The following is a 16,518-nucleotide window of genomic DNA, read 5'->3' on the forward strand; positions in this document are numbered from 1 at the left end:
TATAGTTTTTGACAGCACAAAATCCATCTAATCCTCCCTATAGGATCTCAACTACATGCATTACTGGATATTACTGAGTATTTATTAGAAGACCGAAGCTTCATAAATCCACCACCAAGTCCCCATATGCACATGCAGACTTCTTGGAACCAAGTCTTTCCCCACCCCCATTACTGCATTTAGTATATTCTGAATCACTGAACTCCTCTCATTCATTTACACAACAGCATTGAAACTTTCTGAGTAGGGAATAGCCTTCATTCAAATCAGGGGTGGGGAACTGTTGGCTATCTACATGCTGTTGAATTATGACTCCCATATACCACAATAAGCATGTCTAAAACCAAGGGGGATAAGAGTTTAGCATAATATGGATCCCCAAAGTTTCCCACACCTGATACAAATGAACTCAAATAAAGGTCTTTTACACTTCCTTCAAAGCTCAATATATGGTGGACTGTTATTACTGCAGTTCTTTTGGCTAGTGACAGCCTCTCCATTGTAACTCTGTCTATAGAGCAGCTACAATCTCATTTTAAAAGCAAAAGCAGATACTGTACAGTTTCATTATCAATTATGTAGTTAAAATGGAAGCAAGCAGAACATTGCACGTTTCCACATCCAGCAGCTGAAGAAAGCATATTTACAGTATTTGAGTAAGCAACATGTGCAGTGTTATCAGCAAATTCTTTCCACTGGAAGGGTCAGCTCCAGTGTGATTAAATTAAACTGTACAAACATATCCAGTTATCTCTTAGCAACGTAGCAAATGAACAACATGTACATGTGTGAATGTAAGCGTGAGGACAATCAGTGACAGGAAAACACAGAAGAGCTTTGTGATGTCTTAAATTATGAGTAAGAATTTCTAAAGCACAGCAGTCTGCAGGACAACACATACACATTCACAATAGGGATGAAAAAGTAATATTTGTACCTATTCATGCATTCAGATGCCCTTATTCTGGAAAGAGGGAGAAGAAAAGGCAGCCTCTCTCCCATATTGCACAGAAGAAGAAATGGAGAGCAAACCCCAAGAGCATACCAATAAGAACAAAACAAGGACAAAAATTCAGTAAGTTAAAAGAACAGAATTCCTAAACAATAGAAAGTTGGCATGATGAAACAAGAAATTGAAGTCCATCCCCTCAGACACAGGCATTATTACTTATTTTCACACAACACCTGTTTACACACTGAGCTCCTTAGGAGTTCACCTACTCAAAATGCTCACACCCTTAATTCCTCCCACACAAGCCCTCAGGGTCAAAATACAGCAGCACTTTTAAATGCAACCTACTTGAATTGAAATAATTAAGAAGAATTGCAAAGGGGCTGTGTAATTGCTAGCAAAGTGCCTTCCAGATTTCTCTCTACCTCTAGCCAGTCCAGGCAACCTAATTCAGCGCAGAGGCTCACTAGATAGGAAGAAATGTGTAATAAATCAATCTACTGAACGTCTCTGTAAGTTAGCTATTTGCCTCTGAAGTTTAAATTTTAGCATTGCTAAGCAGAGACAACTAAGAAATATTGAGTAATGTACAAGCAATACACTATGGATCATTGTGATTCTTGCAAAGGAAAAAGTTGATTTATACAAGATAACAAAAAACAAACCACCCAACCCTAAATAAATAAGTATATCCTTCTAAATGTCCTATTTTAAAACTGTTCTGGAAGCTTTTTAAAAGGAGTGTTACTTTTCAAGTAAGAAATGAGTTGGATAGGCCGCATTAAATTTGACAAACTTCAATTTTTAGTCCTATATGAACTAACCTGGGACCATGTCACATTGAACATAATGTACAAGAATTGCACTGTTAAAATGATTTAATAATGAGCTTGAATATAATATTTCAGCTTTGTTTAATATAAAACACATCTTAACAATTCTGCAAGTAGTGTTTATGACACAATAAACATTTTGGAAAAGGATCCACATAAATTTGCATCAATAATGCAAAGTATGAAGCAGAGGAAAGTTGGACCCTGAAGAATTTTTAGAATGAAAGTCTGCAGTGCTAACACTTTCATTAGAATAATAAATACAACTATTTCCTAATGACAAACAATCCTTCTTGAAAGTTGGAATGATTTACGTTGAATTTACTGCCCAGCACGTATGTTTATGACTGCAGTCAAATAAGGATACATTTTAATCAAAGTGGTAATAATAAATCCAAAGGTAGCAGTTGTTTATCATATATACATACATTAAGTTGGACCCAACATTGTTAAGTAATGTGGGAAATTGAATTACTTTGAGCTTACGACTTAGGATACAGAAAAGAGAAAAGCACTGCAGAAGAGACAAATAACCACACTGTTTGCCTCAAAGGACCAATTCAGATATTACATTTTTCACCAGGGAAAAGAGGGGAAGACAGAGATAAAAAGATTAGGCCATTTTTTCTCTTATAATGCCTTTCCATAAAAATAAAAAAGCAGACGTCTGAATAGATCCTTAGAAGCAAACTGTCTAGAAGGATAATTCAGCGAGCACATTTTCTCTTCAGGGGATCCCATTCAAGAATATTTTAAACATGGAGATCTGTGGAAACATCAACCATTTATTTCCCTTTTCCAATTAACTACATGTTCTAATATTCCAGAATTTAATGTAGCACATGCAATGCATAAGGAAGCAAGTTTCAGCATTTATGCATTAATGTATAATGCTTCCTTGGGTTTCTGTATATGGGAATTGCTTCCCCGACAAATGTAATACTGCCCCATTACAGTAATTAATAAACAGAAATTAATATGATGGTAATTGGAGCAAAGGATAACAAATAATTTAGCATTACAGTTTGAAAACTAGAATAAAGTATATTATGCATGTACCCTAATGTTTAACTCATTGCAGGGGCATAGGAAGGGGGGATGGGGGCAGTCATCCCTGGGTGTAATCCATGAAGGGGGTGACAAAAAGGTGAGCCCCCTTTTCTGTCACCCCCCCTCCCCTCATGGATGACACCCGGGTGGACTGCCTCCACTGCCCCCCCCTTCCTACGCCCCTGCCTTTAGTCAGAAGAAGGGACCCATTGTAATAGGACTTCTTTTTATTTTTTATTTTGAATGAAATTGTATTAAGACCTTTCATAGTACATTACAATAAAAAAGCCAATCTAAACAGAAATAGAAAAAAATAAAATAATAATACAAAGTCTTCTTTCACAGGTAAATCTTAACTTGTGCCATACAGAGAGATGTGAACCCTCCTAGTTCTCAGCTGGGAACTTCCCTATCTTCTTCCATCCTCCCACCCTGGAGATCTTCCGTTCCCTGCCTCTTACACAGGGGCAATAGGACCTATTTTTCAACTTACTTTTTAATATTTAGATTTCCCCACTTTAAATTCAAATAACACACATTCTTGCTATGCTTTTTATTTCAAACTGCATTAAACAGCACTAAACTGATTAGAAAAGTTAGCTATAAAACTAATGAGTGATAAAATTCTGGTCAGATGGTACTTTAAAGCTGACAAGCAATGGCACTTTAACAAGCATTTTTAAAATACTGCTTTGGAACTTCTAGAAAAATTAATATGCTCTTCCCTTCTAGATGATGATATACAATTTGAAGTGGTCTTGATCTTAAACCTAGGATCAGAAAGCAGATGAATTATTTAACAAGAAGAAATATAAATACTTCAGGCCATGGTAGGTTTTCTTGGAACAGCATCAAGTAGATATTTCCTTAAATCCATCTATGATGTCAAATATGCAGAGATGCATACTGATATCAACTGGAAAGAATATAATATTTTACCCGAAGGATTTTGGATGTAATACAAATATGCTGATATTTCCTTTAAGAAGCTTCCCTCATTGATCCCATAATATTAAGCTTAGGAAGCAGGTTCAGAGTTTAAGCACTAATAGATGATTAAAGGTTAACAAAGATTCAAATATCATCATCAGAAATAGGTTTTATTTCAGCTACTCCGAGTATAGATGATAAATGTGCATGCTTTGAAGTTCAGTCATTGTCTATACATATTCCATTATATAAATAATCTAGTCTTCATTGAAGTGATGCTTAATCATAAAAAACAAAAGTACTTCTAAGTTAAAAAGAAATTAAAAACCAAGACATTCCTTGACATTTTAAATTTACGGTTAACACCTTGCACATCACTGTTATCTCCAATAGGAATTAAGGATTCACAGTGCACTGTTATACGTTATGTAGACAGACGGAGGTCACATTAAGTTCAGTGAGACTTGCTCCCAGGGTTGCAGCCTTAGCCATGCATAGCATTAACAAAATTCAGCATGTTACTGAGTAGGCATGCAACTTCATATATTTTAATACTGGGCTGAGGCAATCAATGCATTGCTGCAGCCAATCCAAAATTTGACTATATGTTGAAATGACTGACCAAATGCAATCCAATTTACACTTTATATTTTAAAAAGCCAGGGGTAAGATTCAATCACACCACCACCTCTCTGAGTGCAAGTGGGAAGCATTTGTGCATGAGAATGGGGAACAGGCACGTTTCTTCTGAAATCAACTCCTTATACCTTGAACTTATACTGCTGATCTTGACAGGGGTTTGGGGACTGGACACAAGATGCTCTTTGAAGGGCTGAGGTTAAAAGTCCTCTTCTGCAGGCGCAGCCAGCCAGTTTTTTAGAATGAAAAATCAAATTACTGCAAGACACTTTTAAGACTGTTGGAAAAAAACATGTGTTGGCTGATTGAATTTAGTAATATTTGTAAGCCAGGGGTACACCAAAAGGTGAGACCAGCTCTTCTCCTCCTTCGCACAAATAGCTGTAACCACTGGGTTGCTCAGTTCAGAAGCTGTTTATTAGGGACATGTTACATCACATTCTGATTTCTCACTGAATATAATCTGGCAGTTTCTTCTTAGGAGGATGACTCTCTGGATATATGCAACAGTCTACCTTTCAGTACTGCACACCATGTTTCACCCCCAATATCCTGATGCAATACCAACTAATTTTTACAGACAAGTTGACCTCCTTGGAGCCTTCTCCAAATGATTCCAAAAATGAAGAACTAACCTGGAAATAGAACACAGTGCTTGGTGTCCCCTTAATGTTCCTAAGTAACACCCCATACACCAAATAACAAAAAACAACCTCGACACACAAAAACACAAAAAGGGGGCAAGGAGATGAAACAGAAAAAGCTAGCAGCCTGGCCACAATGACCCTTGAACTGGTAATCTCAAGAGTGGGTTATTGCAATGTATTGTATGTTGTGCTGCCTTTGAAGTTGGCCTGGAAGCTGCAGCTATTGCAAAATGCCGCAGCTAGGCTTTTAACTGGCACAGCTTACGAAGGAGTTGCATTGGCTGCTGATATGCTACAAAACCAAGTTCAAGATGCCTGCACCAACATGTAAAACTTTATATGGCTTAGGATCTGGATGGATAAAACTGAACAGAGGACTTTCCCCCATATCAATCTGCCTGGAATCAAGCTCCACTGTAATGATAAGTGTTCAAAGAACAGCCCAAGTAATAGGACTGCATACAATCACAAAAGTGGATTTAAACATTGCCATACTCTCGCATTGCAAAAATATAGAGGGCACATTATCACAAATTGTTAACAGCTCCATTTAGTGAATTCAAATTAAACAAGCACTTTGAAGCAAAATAATAATTTAAACAGAAGAAAAACAGTATTGCCGTATCATTTATTTGGATGTAAACTCCTCTCTACTCATTTAAACCTACTTCTGAGTAGCATTGGTTTAATGATTTAGATAGACAACAGAGAATCATAATTTAGAATAACGTAGGAAAACGCACATTAAAGCAATGAATAACATTGTGTTATGGTGGAACAATGATCTGGTCTGATAATTTTCTTTTAAGAAAGGAGATACATTGTTATAAAAATATAAGAAGGTTCGAAGTCCTACAACTGCATGCAAAACCTTCTACCAGTGCACAGGCACTCTCCAGATTTCCCTTCCAACTGCAACATGTCGCATTGCATTGGAAGCTATTCAAGGAAGACCATACAATTTTGCAGGGAGGACAAGAACTGTGCTGGAAAGGAGAGGTTCCAATACGTGTGCAAAAACTATCAGCGGCTCTTTACAATTTGCTGCAGATATACATGAAAAATGCTAGGAAATGACATTTCCCAAAAATGTATCAGGTTTACTGTTTAAAATAAACCACAAACTTTGAAATTACTAAATTTACCTTAAATGAGTACTTGCGGTTTATATGATCTTCAGGTCCAACTGTAGATATTACATAGCTAGGCAATGGTATACTTCCGAGAACAGATTCTTCTCTGCTGTCTTTTGAATGAAGAAAGAAACAAATTAACTTCCATATTTCAAATGAAACACAAAATGCATTCATGCTATTAAGCATATATTGTGCAACAGCCCACATCTTGTGTGACTTATGTTAGCTGCACTATGTGTATAACTTGTGTGCTTCTTTGGGGGGCAGTTGGGCACAATACAGTTCCACAAGCCATTTAGGATCCCAGGAGCTAGTACCATTGTTCAACAGCAGTAGATGGCATTTGAGATATAGGCTGACAGAAAGGTTATGGAGGGACTAAACCTTGGAGGGACAAGGTGCACTCAGGGTTCCAGGTTCAATCACTGGCATTTTCAGTGAAAAGGATCAGCGGATAATGTGAAATATCTCTGCCTGAAGCCCTGATTAGTTGCTGCAAGTTAGAATAGACAATACTGGGTGAGATAGACAAAAACATTGATCAGTTTTTCTGATAATTTCATGTGCTTTATTAATGTTACATGTGACTCTCCTCTTTTAGCAACACAAACATTTCGTGCATCTCACGGGCCTCTGTATTTTCCAGTACACTGTTATTATTTGTGAGGAGCTGAGAGAAAGAAATACTCCTAGCAATCAAGAATTGTTTGAAGGAGACAAATTAAGAGGGTGGGGGAAGAGAGAGAACTGTTGTCACCAAGAACTGGGAATGGCAATTGGTGTGCATAGATGTTCTTCAATCAAAAAGGTAAGAAATGCATAGTTTAGCTTCCATAAATGACGCCCTGACATTAATGCAAGCAGGAGGTAGGGAGTTGTTCTCTAGCATTCTCCCAGACATTTTGAACACCAAAAAGCTCAGTTTCTAAGACTTTAGAAACAAATGTAACATTTGTGCTCAGCTCTCAGTTCCACAAAAAATATTAAAATCAGATCTTTATTCACTAACCTTTGTAGTAAAATAAACAATAATCAGCAAGCACAAACCATCGCCTTTTCCACAATCTCATGCCAGAGCTATCCTAAAAATACAAATAATAAAATACCAAAATTGTAACAGACAGTAGAAGAAACGACACAGCACTAAACAGAATCTGAAATGTATATATATTTTCTTTGACATATGAAAATATGCTCATCAACAATCATGCAAAGCTATGGCATAACCTTCCCAGTATCATGTTTTTCTCATGCTACTTCCCAAAAGCTTAATTTTTTTGTTACTGGCCGTAATCTAACTGGTGCTCTTAAGAACATGGAAGGCTTTTGATTCTGCAACCACTTCCACTAATAAAAGCGGAACTTTCGCTTGCAGCCCCCATGCTGCTTTCTACCCTCTTCTGGCAAGTCTCCCAACTCTCTTGAACTGATTTTCAGGGCGTGCTGGGGGAGGCAGAAAAGAGCCAGAAAAGGCAAAAATCACATCTCTTTCTTTATTGCTAGTGGAGCCACCCACTGGATCAACTCTTCCATCACTAATTAGATACCATTATTATGAAGAAAAAGCATATTACAATTAGTGAATGCTAGTTAGCAGACATCAGTAATGCACAAATGACAGATATTATTAGTATGCTGGATGGATCAAGATCAGTGGAGCAGTAGTGGCAACTGTATGATATATCTGAACATGTTTATGTTTTTAATTCTGTATAGCTTGGGAAAGGTTTTCAAGACTGCAGTGCTAATAATGATACGGGCAGAGTTCATCTTTCATGTCAGTAGAACACTGACAGGCACTAACCGCTGACCTTTCTGTTTCCAGATAGTTGACCTGCCTGGCTATTTATTACATGCTGCCTAGGGCTGTGCTGTAATTTTATGCAATAAAACTAGTTATGTTAATATACGTGCAGGACACAGTAATTTGCATTGTGATAATTTAAAAAAAATGTTAATTATATTTATAGAGTCTGGTATTTCATACTTATTAGGTTACAATCTTTCAACTTGAACTGTTCACATTTTGATATGACTAAGCTTTTATCCGCCTCTGCCTTAAATACACAGCATCCTAAGCTGTAAATCTAACACTACTACACTATATAATTTGACAACTGTGGTACTTATTCACACACACACACAAATATTACAGTTGTGTTAAAGCTCTTATTGGTGGTCTATTTTCACCTAACAATCACGATCTGTTCATAAGTTGCCCAAGGAAAAACAGTAGACTTTTTGGTATGCTATCTAGATAACTCATTTGCAGAACTACCTGCCTATTAGATTACTCATAAAATAAACATGTATTTTCCTATGTTAGATTTTCTACAAAGACCGTACACTTATACTAGAGACAGAAAACAAGATTTGAAGGTCAATTCTGAGATTCCCTGATCACATGAAATTTGAATTCCAGGAACTCCACTCCAGCGGTGGAGCAAGCCACTCGGGCTCCTGGGGCAGCACACCCAGGGGTAGGGCGAGCTGCCAATAGGGGTGGGGCAAGTCACCCACAGGGGCAGGGGGAGGGCGGAGCAAGTTGCCCTTAGGGGCAGGGTGCATCATCCACAGGGGCAAGGCGAGTCGCCTACAGGGGCGGGGTGAGGGAGGAGCGAGGTGCACCATGGGGCCTCCGGCGTCTGCCTGCCTCCTCCCACTCAGCTGCCCTACAGGAGAGATGCGTGGCTCGGGCACACTGCAGCCCCCGCAGTGAGTGTCACCTGGCATTTTGTCACACACACACCCAGTGGTGACACCCGGGGCGGCCCACACCCACCGCAACTCACTTCCCCTGCCTCTGCTCCACTCCAGCATTTTAAAATGCTATGCAAAAAAAAGTTCCTTTTCACCAGGCAGTTCTGATTTAACTCACAGCAAAACATAAATATAATTACAAACTCACCTGCTTATGAAGCCAGCCTCTCACCACAACAGGAACATTAGGGTTTCTTCTAATAGCCTGGTCTCTTTTCCCAAAACTGTGTATTTTATTGCCAGATTTTACCACCTTCAGACAAGTATAATACAGCAATAGTAAGTGCATGACATGAGCAAACATAAAAAGTACACATACAATGTATTTTTTTATAATGTTCCCTAATTTGTTACACAATAATGCAGTATTTAAACGATTTTGCCACAAAATGGGTATTATCAGTTACTATACAATTACACATGTTTCCATTTCCTCTACATCTTTTAATTCTTTCTAAGAATCCAGTTATTCAGCAACTCCTTTCTACAGACAGAACATCCTCAACTGGGGGTATATCTAGCAATTTATCACTGTATCTTGGGGCTAATCTGAATATATTAATTTATGCTGATCAAGAGGGAGGAAACTAGCAGAAGTCCTTGGGCTTCTGAACCCAAATTCAGACTAGACTTCAGCTTTTGTGAAAAAACCCTCCTGCTTAAACACTGGTATTTTGAAATCAAATCTTCTCTTTCAACTCCTCCTTAACTTCACACACTGACCGCACTGATCAATTATGTTAAATGAAACTATGGCGTAAGAATGAATGTGTCAACATGTTGGCTCCTCAGGAGGAGCCACTTTCCTCCTCTCTGGGCTTTTAACACTCAGAGTATTGTCTGAACCTGGGATCACGGTTAAGGTCATTCTTCCTCAACCATGATCTGTAGCCAAGGTTTGTCATATGGTTAGATGTCATAGTCAAAAAGGAGAGACCTTAACCATGATCCCAAGTTCTGAAAACCTTGTTTTATCTGCCATCCCACACTGACCTAAAAAGCTAGGAGGAGCAAAGTAGGTGTGAGCTCCTCAGCAGGAGCCCAAACATTTGCCTAGTCATGGTAAGTCATACCCATGCTCAGAGTGATGTGTGAACTAGGCCAGTGAAAATCTGCCACATCACAGTCACTGCCCATTGTAAGTCTTAAGTTACATTATTCATTCTTTCTCTGATTATATAAGGGGGCAGGGAGCCTAGCCCTGTCCTCTCCCATCCTTCTGTGTAGGCATGTCTGGAAATTTACCAAAGTCCTCTTTAAGATCAAGTATGCAGCTTTCTCCTTTTCTATTTTTAAGCACATAGTAATATATCAATATTGATTATACATGGGTAATATGTTCAATTTCTGCCATGAGCTTAGGGTGGCATAACATGATTGCACTAGTAAGTGATATATCATTTTATTCCTCAATATAGTAAAATCCTTACACTCATGCCATAGACACAAATCTTAACTTCAGGAGCAGAATCAGAATCAGAATCACTATGACTGAATTTACCATAGAATAAATCCTTTTACTCTTGGTTAAGCTCTTTCTACCTTCATGTCTATGTTAGGAGGTATAGTGAGAAAATAAATCTGCTTAAATGTAGGCTTCCATACGGTCCATAATTTCCCTGAAGTGGCTTGCTAAAACCTGTCTCTTTTTTTTACTGCACATCACATTTTTATAACTATTCAGTAGCAGGAATTCTCCAACAGTGTCATAAAGGGCTCCCCAGTCATGAAAGAAACTGCTGAAGCATCCTCAAGCATGACAGCCAGACAAAGACAATACCTCTTTTAGCTGGTTGTCCTCTCAACCTGAGCATGGGGAAATGAGTTACAAGAAGAAAGGAACTAGAGCCATATCAGCATGCAACAATCTTTACAGCTCTTCACCTCAGGGGCATACCAAATTAAGAAACAATAAGCCATACTTGACCCCACTAGCTGTTTCAACTACACAAACATACAATCATTTGAATAGTACTGCTTGGAAATGAGCAAAATGATACTTTATGCCTCAACAAGAGCTACACAAGAGTGGGACTTGGAGGAGTATCCTAGTAATGATCTTTACATGTTTTTTGTTTTGTTTTGAAGGAAAATGCAACTAAAAACTTTTCCAGTTTCTAAAATAGGGCTTTATACACCAAAATCAGCACCTTGAACTTAGTCCAGTAGCTAAATGGCAGCTGGAGCAATTATTTCAATAGCTGGGTAAAGTGCTGGCCTGATCCATCTCGCTGTTCCACAGCATGACAAGAATCTATTGGATTCCATTGGTATCCAGGAGTAGATCATCATAATCTATCTACCACCCCTGCAGGGAATGACTGAAGCTACAAGTACAACCTCATCATGAAAATAGGATGACATCTACACCCCTGTTTCCAGACCATGCCTTCCTCCCTCTGGAGCAAAAACTGAAATCAATACTTTGCTCTGCACTATGTGTCAGATGAGTGACAACCTGAGACAGCCTCATGGTTGTCATGGAAGCTATGAAGTCATGAGCCAGAACAACCAAGGTAGCTTCAATATGGATATTCATCAAACACCACATACAAGACGACCTCTGCCAGCTCAGTCACAGAAGCTGCTGGACAGCAGGGTGGACAGTACACCAGCAAGAACTATAGATCACTGTGTCCTTGGCATGATGCCAGGTGCAGGACCTCACAGTAAGCTCCAAGACAGAGGGTGTTCCTGGTGATGGAAGTTCTACGGACCATAGCCACTCCTCTCTTCCATTCTGTCCCCAGTTCCTGCAAGCCAATGCTTATGCGGCATTGAGTATCCAGGTGGGTGCAGCTGGGTCAGATCAACTCCTCCCAGCACACCCACCCAGGGCTCAGTAATACACGCCAGATCAGCACTCTAATCCAGGAACAAATAATGGATAACAGGTCAGTGAGCACAGCAGATAAGCAACCAGGAACCAGCCCATGGCAGTGGTGGGAGCAAGGAACAAGGCGTACATACGTTTGTCCCCATCTTCCATGGTAACCTATCGCCATGGCTACAACTCCCACTACCCATGATCACTGAAACTGGGATGGCATCACCCATGCCCTTCCTTCTCAAACTCCTCCCAAACATATTATGCAAACAACAACAGACCATCAAGAAAATCTACCACAACCAATTATACATATACAGAGCTCCGTAGTCCATAAGGGGTTCCCTTTAATTTCTGTTACCAGAGCAGCTTTATAAAATGACACTGTCCAATATAATGAATAGTGCAGCCAAACACCATGATACAGTATATAATTTTTAAAAATGATTTAAAATAAATGCTTAAAGCTGATATTGTCCATGTAAACAGTGTGAAAGAAAAAACTGAAAGCAATGAAATAGAGAACATGTACCACAGTGGTTAAGAGAAACAGGAAGCTTCTAGCTCAAATCTTAACTCAGCCATGAATCACTGTATGACCTCAAAATGACTGATGTGCTATATCTGTGCAGATCTAATGAAGTGCAATGATCACCTTGCCCAAGGGCTAAGCTCAGTCCTTGATACTGTTCACATTTCAGAATAAGGGGGGCGGGTATGTGTCTTACCTTGGAGCCAGGTTTTGTATCTACAGTGGATGTAGTCACTGCAGTAGATGTTTCACTGACCATGCTTGAGGGTCTTTGGTTTATCCGATGCTTGGACATAAGTGAATTTTGCCTAGGAAAAAAAGAATAGGGCATTTATGACATATTTAAGCTCCCCCACCCCTGGGGGCCTTTTGCTCTTGTATAAGCATGCCACAAAAGGATAGATAGAACTTGTGAGCTTTTCTACACTTGTGCCAATGCAGTAAACTGTTCACTTACAACAGCTTTTATTACAGATATCACTGCTAACAGAAGCATGCTCATTAAGTCTGTCCTGCAATCTAAACACTATCTTCTATAGTTCAGCTAACAGATGTGCATTAATTTACTTACATCATATTTAACACATTTATACAGTGAAATGATTTTAAGAGCCGAATAAGCTGATACAGTCAGTAACTGTAATTTTCTGCAGAGTGCAAGAAATTTTTATTTAGTTATTTCTTGCAACTGGACAGGACCCAAGAGGGGAACATCAGGCCAACACCAGCTTCAGGCATTACACAAGCCTGGGGTCCTACCCAGTTTGGGCTAGCAACTACTTCCTGGTCAAGCTCACTCTCAGCTCTGACAACAACCTGGAGGAGGTAGTCTCCTTCCTGATGAAGCACCTGCTCCGGGGGATAGTGGTACCCCTAGTGGCCAATCTGTGTCACAGGCGGCCAAGGATGTGTGGAGATAAAGGGCCACAAGGTTAAGAGCGCCGGAGTGTGCAGAGGCTGAAATGAGAACCAACACAGTCAGTAGGCAGAGCAGGGGTGGCAAACCTGTAGCTCTCCTCAGATGTTGTTGGACTACAACTTCCATCAGTCCCCAGCCAGCATGGCCAATCATCAGGGCTTTCAATCAGTTTCAGCTGGTGGCCCAGCTGCACACCTATCTGGATAAGGATAGCCTAACTCTTGTTGTCTATGCCCTGGTAATCTCTAGGTTAGATTACTGCAACACGTTATAAGTGGGCTGCCTCTGAAGATGGTGCAGAATTCAGTGGCCAGGTTCCTCACCGCGGAAAGACGGTTTGAGCATATACTGTCAATATAATGTCAATCCTGATCCAACTGCACTGGGTCCAAATCTAAGTGCTGATTTTGACCTCTAAAACTTTAAATGGCTGAGGACCGCAATACATTAAGGACTGCTTCTCCCCATATGAACCAACCCAGAGCCTGCAGTCAACATCTGGGGCCCTTCTTCATATGCCTCTTCATATGCTTCATATGCAATAGGTCCAGAGGGCAGCAACCAGAGAATGTGTGTTTTCTGCAGTGGTGCCCTGCTGGTGGAATGCTTTCCCTAGGAGGTTTGCCTGATGCCTTACATATTATTAGGTGCCGGGCAAAACCTTTCCTCTTCTCCCAGGTCATTGGCTAATTAAACAAACTGTGATTTTTTAACTGGGGGGGGTATTGTTTTTGTTTGTTATTATGGTATGTATTTCTGTGTTTTAATATTGTAAACCACTGTGTGATCTTTGGATGAAGGGCAGTATAGAAATAATAATAATAGTAATAGGTATTGTTAAGAAGATACAGCTAAAACTGCACATCAATGTTATAAAAAATAAATTAAATGAGTTAAGAAAACTAATTAAGGGAACAGGAGCAGGTAAGCAGCGCCTACTTTAGAGATGAGGTCAGTGAGTGCCACATGAGTTTTTGTTGCTACTAGTTAATGCAAAGCCAGTATTAAATAAAACATCAACCATTCAGGATTCATTTCAGCATGAGACCTAGTTCACTTAGGTGTTTCAGTTAGTGGTTGCTCAGATGATTTCACATTGCAAGCAATAACCGAGGCTATCATGGGCAAGAAATTTTGAGCTAGGTCCAATTCATGAGCCATGGAAATTGAATGTTCTTACCATTAGCAATTATTTGGCACTCCAGCAAGTACAAAACAGGGAATCTGACTTACTGACTCACAATATCATCTTGACTACATGATCCTCTACATGTCAAACTTAAAAAGTAAAGCACACTTTTCTGCTGGTGGCTGTCTTATAAATTTCCACTACAAAAACTGAAGCGTGTTTATTTGCATTAGAAAGCTGGGAAGACACACACACACATATACACATAAGCTTTCATACTGGGGCAGCCTAGAAACTGGAAAATCAGCAAGTGAAATAAATGCCTTTAGCTGCCAAGTCTCTGAATGCCAGGAGATAACAGACAAGTGTGTGATTTCCCACATTCATATTTGTAAGACTGATCATGTTGCCTCTTCATTTTTCCATTAACTATATCAAGACTCTTGATTTTTCCTGCAGATATGAAACCATTCTTATAGCTTCCCTCTTCCCAGAGCATCCCCATTGTTATGAGAAATCATGTGAAATATTTCATTTTATAGAATAAATATAAAACTAAGAATTTCTACTGAAAGGATAGACAGATGAGAAGAAAATTCCAGCCAACTTAATGATGGCAAGGGTGGAATTTTAATTTAAAAGAAAATTTTATTCGAATTTCTAATAGTGGAGAAGCATACTCAGCTTCTTCCTTTGACATCTGCCCATTGTGTTTTCCTTGCTGTGCACAGAAAGAAAAATAGGATTTCTTATTTCACTTCCTACTATGAAAGTCGGTATCTGCCCCTTTACAAGGTCAGAGGTGGGTGGGTGGGTGTTTCTTTTTCAGAGTAAAAGAGCTTGCTCCTCATGTTTCAGAACTAACTTTGCCATGCACCACCACTAATCTACTACGGAAGTAATGTTATGCTGACATTTCTCATTAAAATCTAACCTGGTATCTGTAGTAGTGGTGGTGGTGGTGGTATGCCAAACCAGCATAAATGAGCAAGCTTATTCAAAGTTCGTATAAATTATCTGGTATGGAACTGTTTAAAATATTTGACTGAATAAATAAATTACTTTTGGCGTGATCATTGTAAATACTGGAGACAGTAGCAGCAACAATGGCCTGCTTCAGGTTCAATGATTAAGGGGTTTTATCAGGACGGTGGAGGGTGTGTATGCTGTGTCCTGTTGATGTAATGCTGGTGGCACTCACCCTTCTTCTGATAGGAACTGCTCCATGGGTGGGGACAAAATGGGGGGGGGGAGTTGAGGAGGAGTGAGAAATGTCCCTATTTTCATCTGAAGTATGTTGGAGGGTATGGTCTTTAGTGTGTCCAATCTGGACATCACAACAGAGTAAATTTATTGATTGGTGTTTTTCTTTTAAAAAAATTATTATTCTTTGGTAGATTTGCAAAAACAATAACACACACCAATAAATAAATGTTAAAAAGTGGCAAAATTAAATGCAGACACACAAAGCATTTTCCGAAAAATCAAAGAAAGCAGCCACTACAAGCTGCCTAAGGGAGGAGGCTGACAGCAGCAGAGAGGCAACGGGATGCTCCCTTGCTACCGCTTGGGACGAGTGCCAGCTCCCCCTCCTTGAGCTTGGCAATGGCAGCACTGGCAGGGGAAATAGCGACATTTTGGGATCAAATCAGAAGCCAAGATGGCTTTCATAATTCCAGGACTGTCCCTGGAAAACAGGGAGACTTTGAGGATATGAAAGACAAACTAACCAGAATTGCCTCAAAATAATGGTTCGCAAACCCATTTCTTCTTGACTTTCATTGTTTCAAAACATGGTTTGGAGGCAAATCCAGTTACCATTGTTTGTCTGATCTGAATGTTGTGGAAAACTACAGTTGGATTACAAGACAGGTGGAAGTGCATGAGCCCACATGGTGTTCCTGATTGCCAAGAAGTGTTGTTCCCTGAACGAAATGGGAGTGCTTGAGCTGTGATCCAGAACACAGCTTTTGCACATTATGGTTTAAACAAGCCTCCCCTCCCGCACCCTTCAGATATTTTGAACTACAACTCCCATTATCCATGACCATTGACCATGCTGGTTGGGACTGATGGGAGCTGTAGTTCAACAACTTCTGGAGAGCACCAAGTTGGGGAAGTTTTAAACAAATCATACAACTTGACTTAGTGTCATATGTGCCAG

General features: G+C 39.6%; 1 protein-coding gene across 1 annotated transcript in view; it reads right to left on the minus strand.

Annotated features, from left to right (window-relative positions):
- PLEKHA7 (pleckstrin homology domain containing A7) overlaps window positions 1-16,518 on the minus strand; it is a 162,756-nt gene that overhangs the window by 64,542 nt on the left and 81,696 nt on the right. Inside the window, exons 5-8 of the mRNA XM_082195815.1 lie at window positions 12,503-12,614; window positions 9,096-9,200; window positions 7,197-7,269; window positions 6,197-6,297 (exon numbers count right to left, since the gene is read on the minus strand). Coding sequence (XP_082051941.1) covers window positions 6,197-6,297; window positions 7,197-7,269; window positions 9,096-9,200; window positions 12,503-12,614 — 391 coding nt within the window. The remainder of the gene's footprint in view (window positions 1-6,196; window positions 6,298-7,196; window positions 7,270-9,095; window positions 9,201-12,502; window positions 12,615-16,518) is intronic.

Source organism: Podarcis vaucheri (genome assembly GCF_965113315.1).
Source record: "Podarcis vaucheri genome assembly, chromosome: 1".
Taxonomy (NCBI): Eukaryota; Metazoa; Chordata; class Lepidosauria; order Squamata; family Lacertidae; genus Podarcis; species Podarcis vaucheri.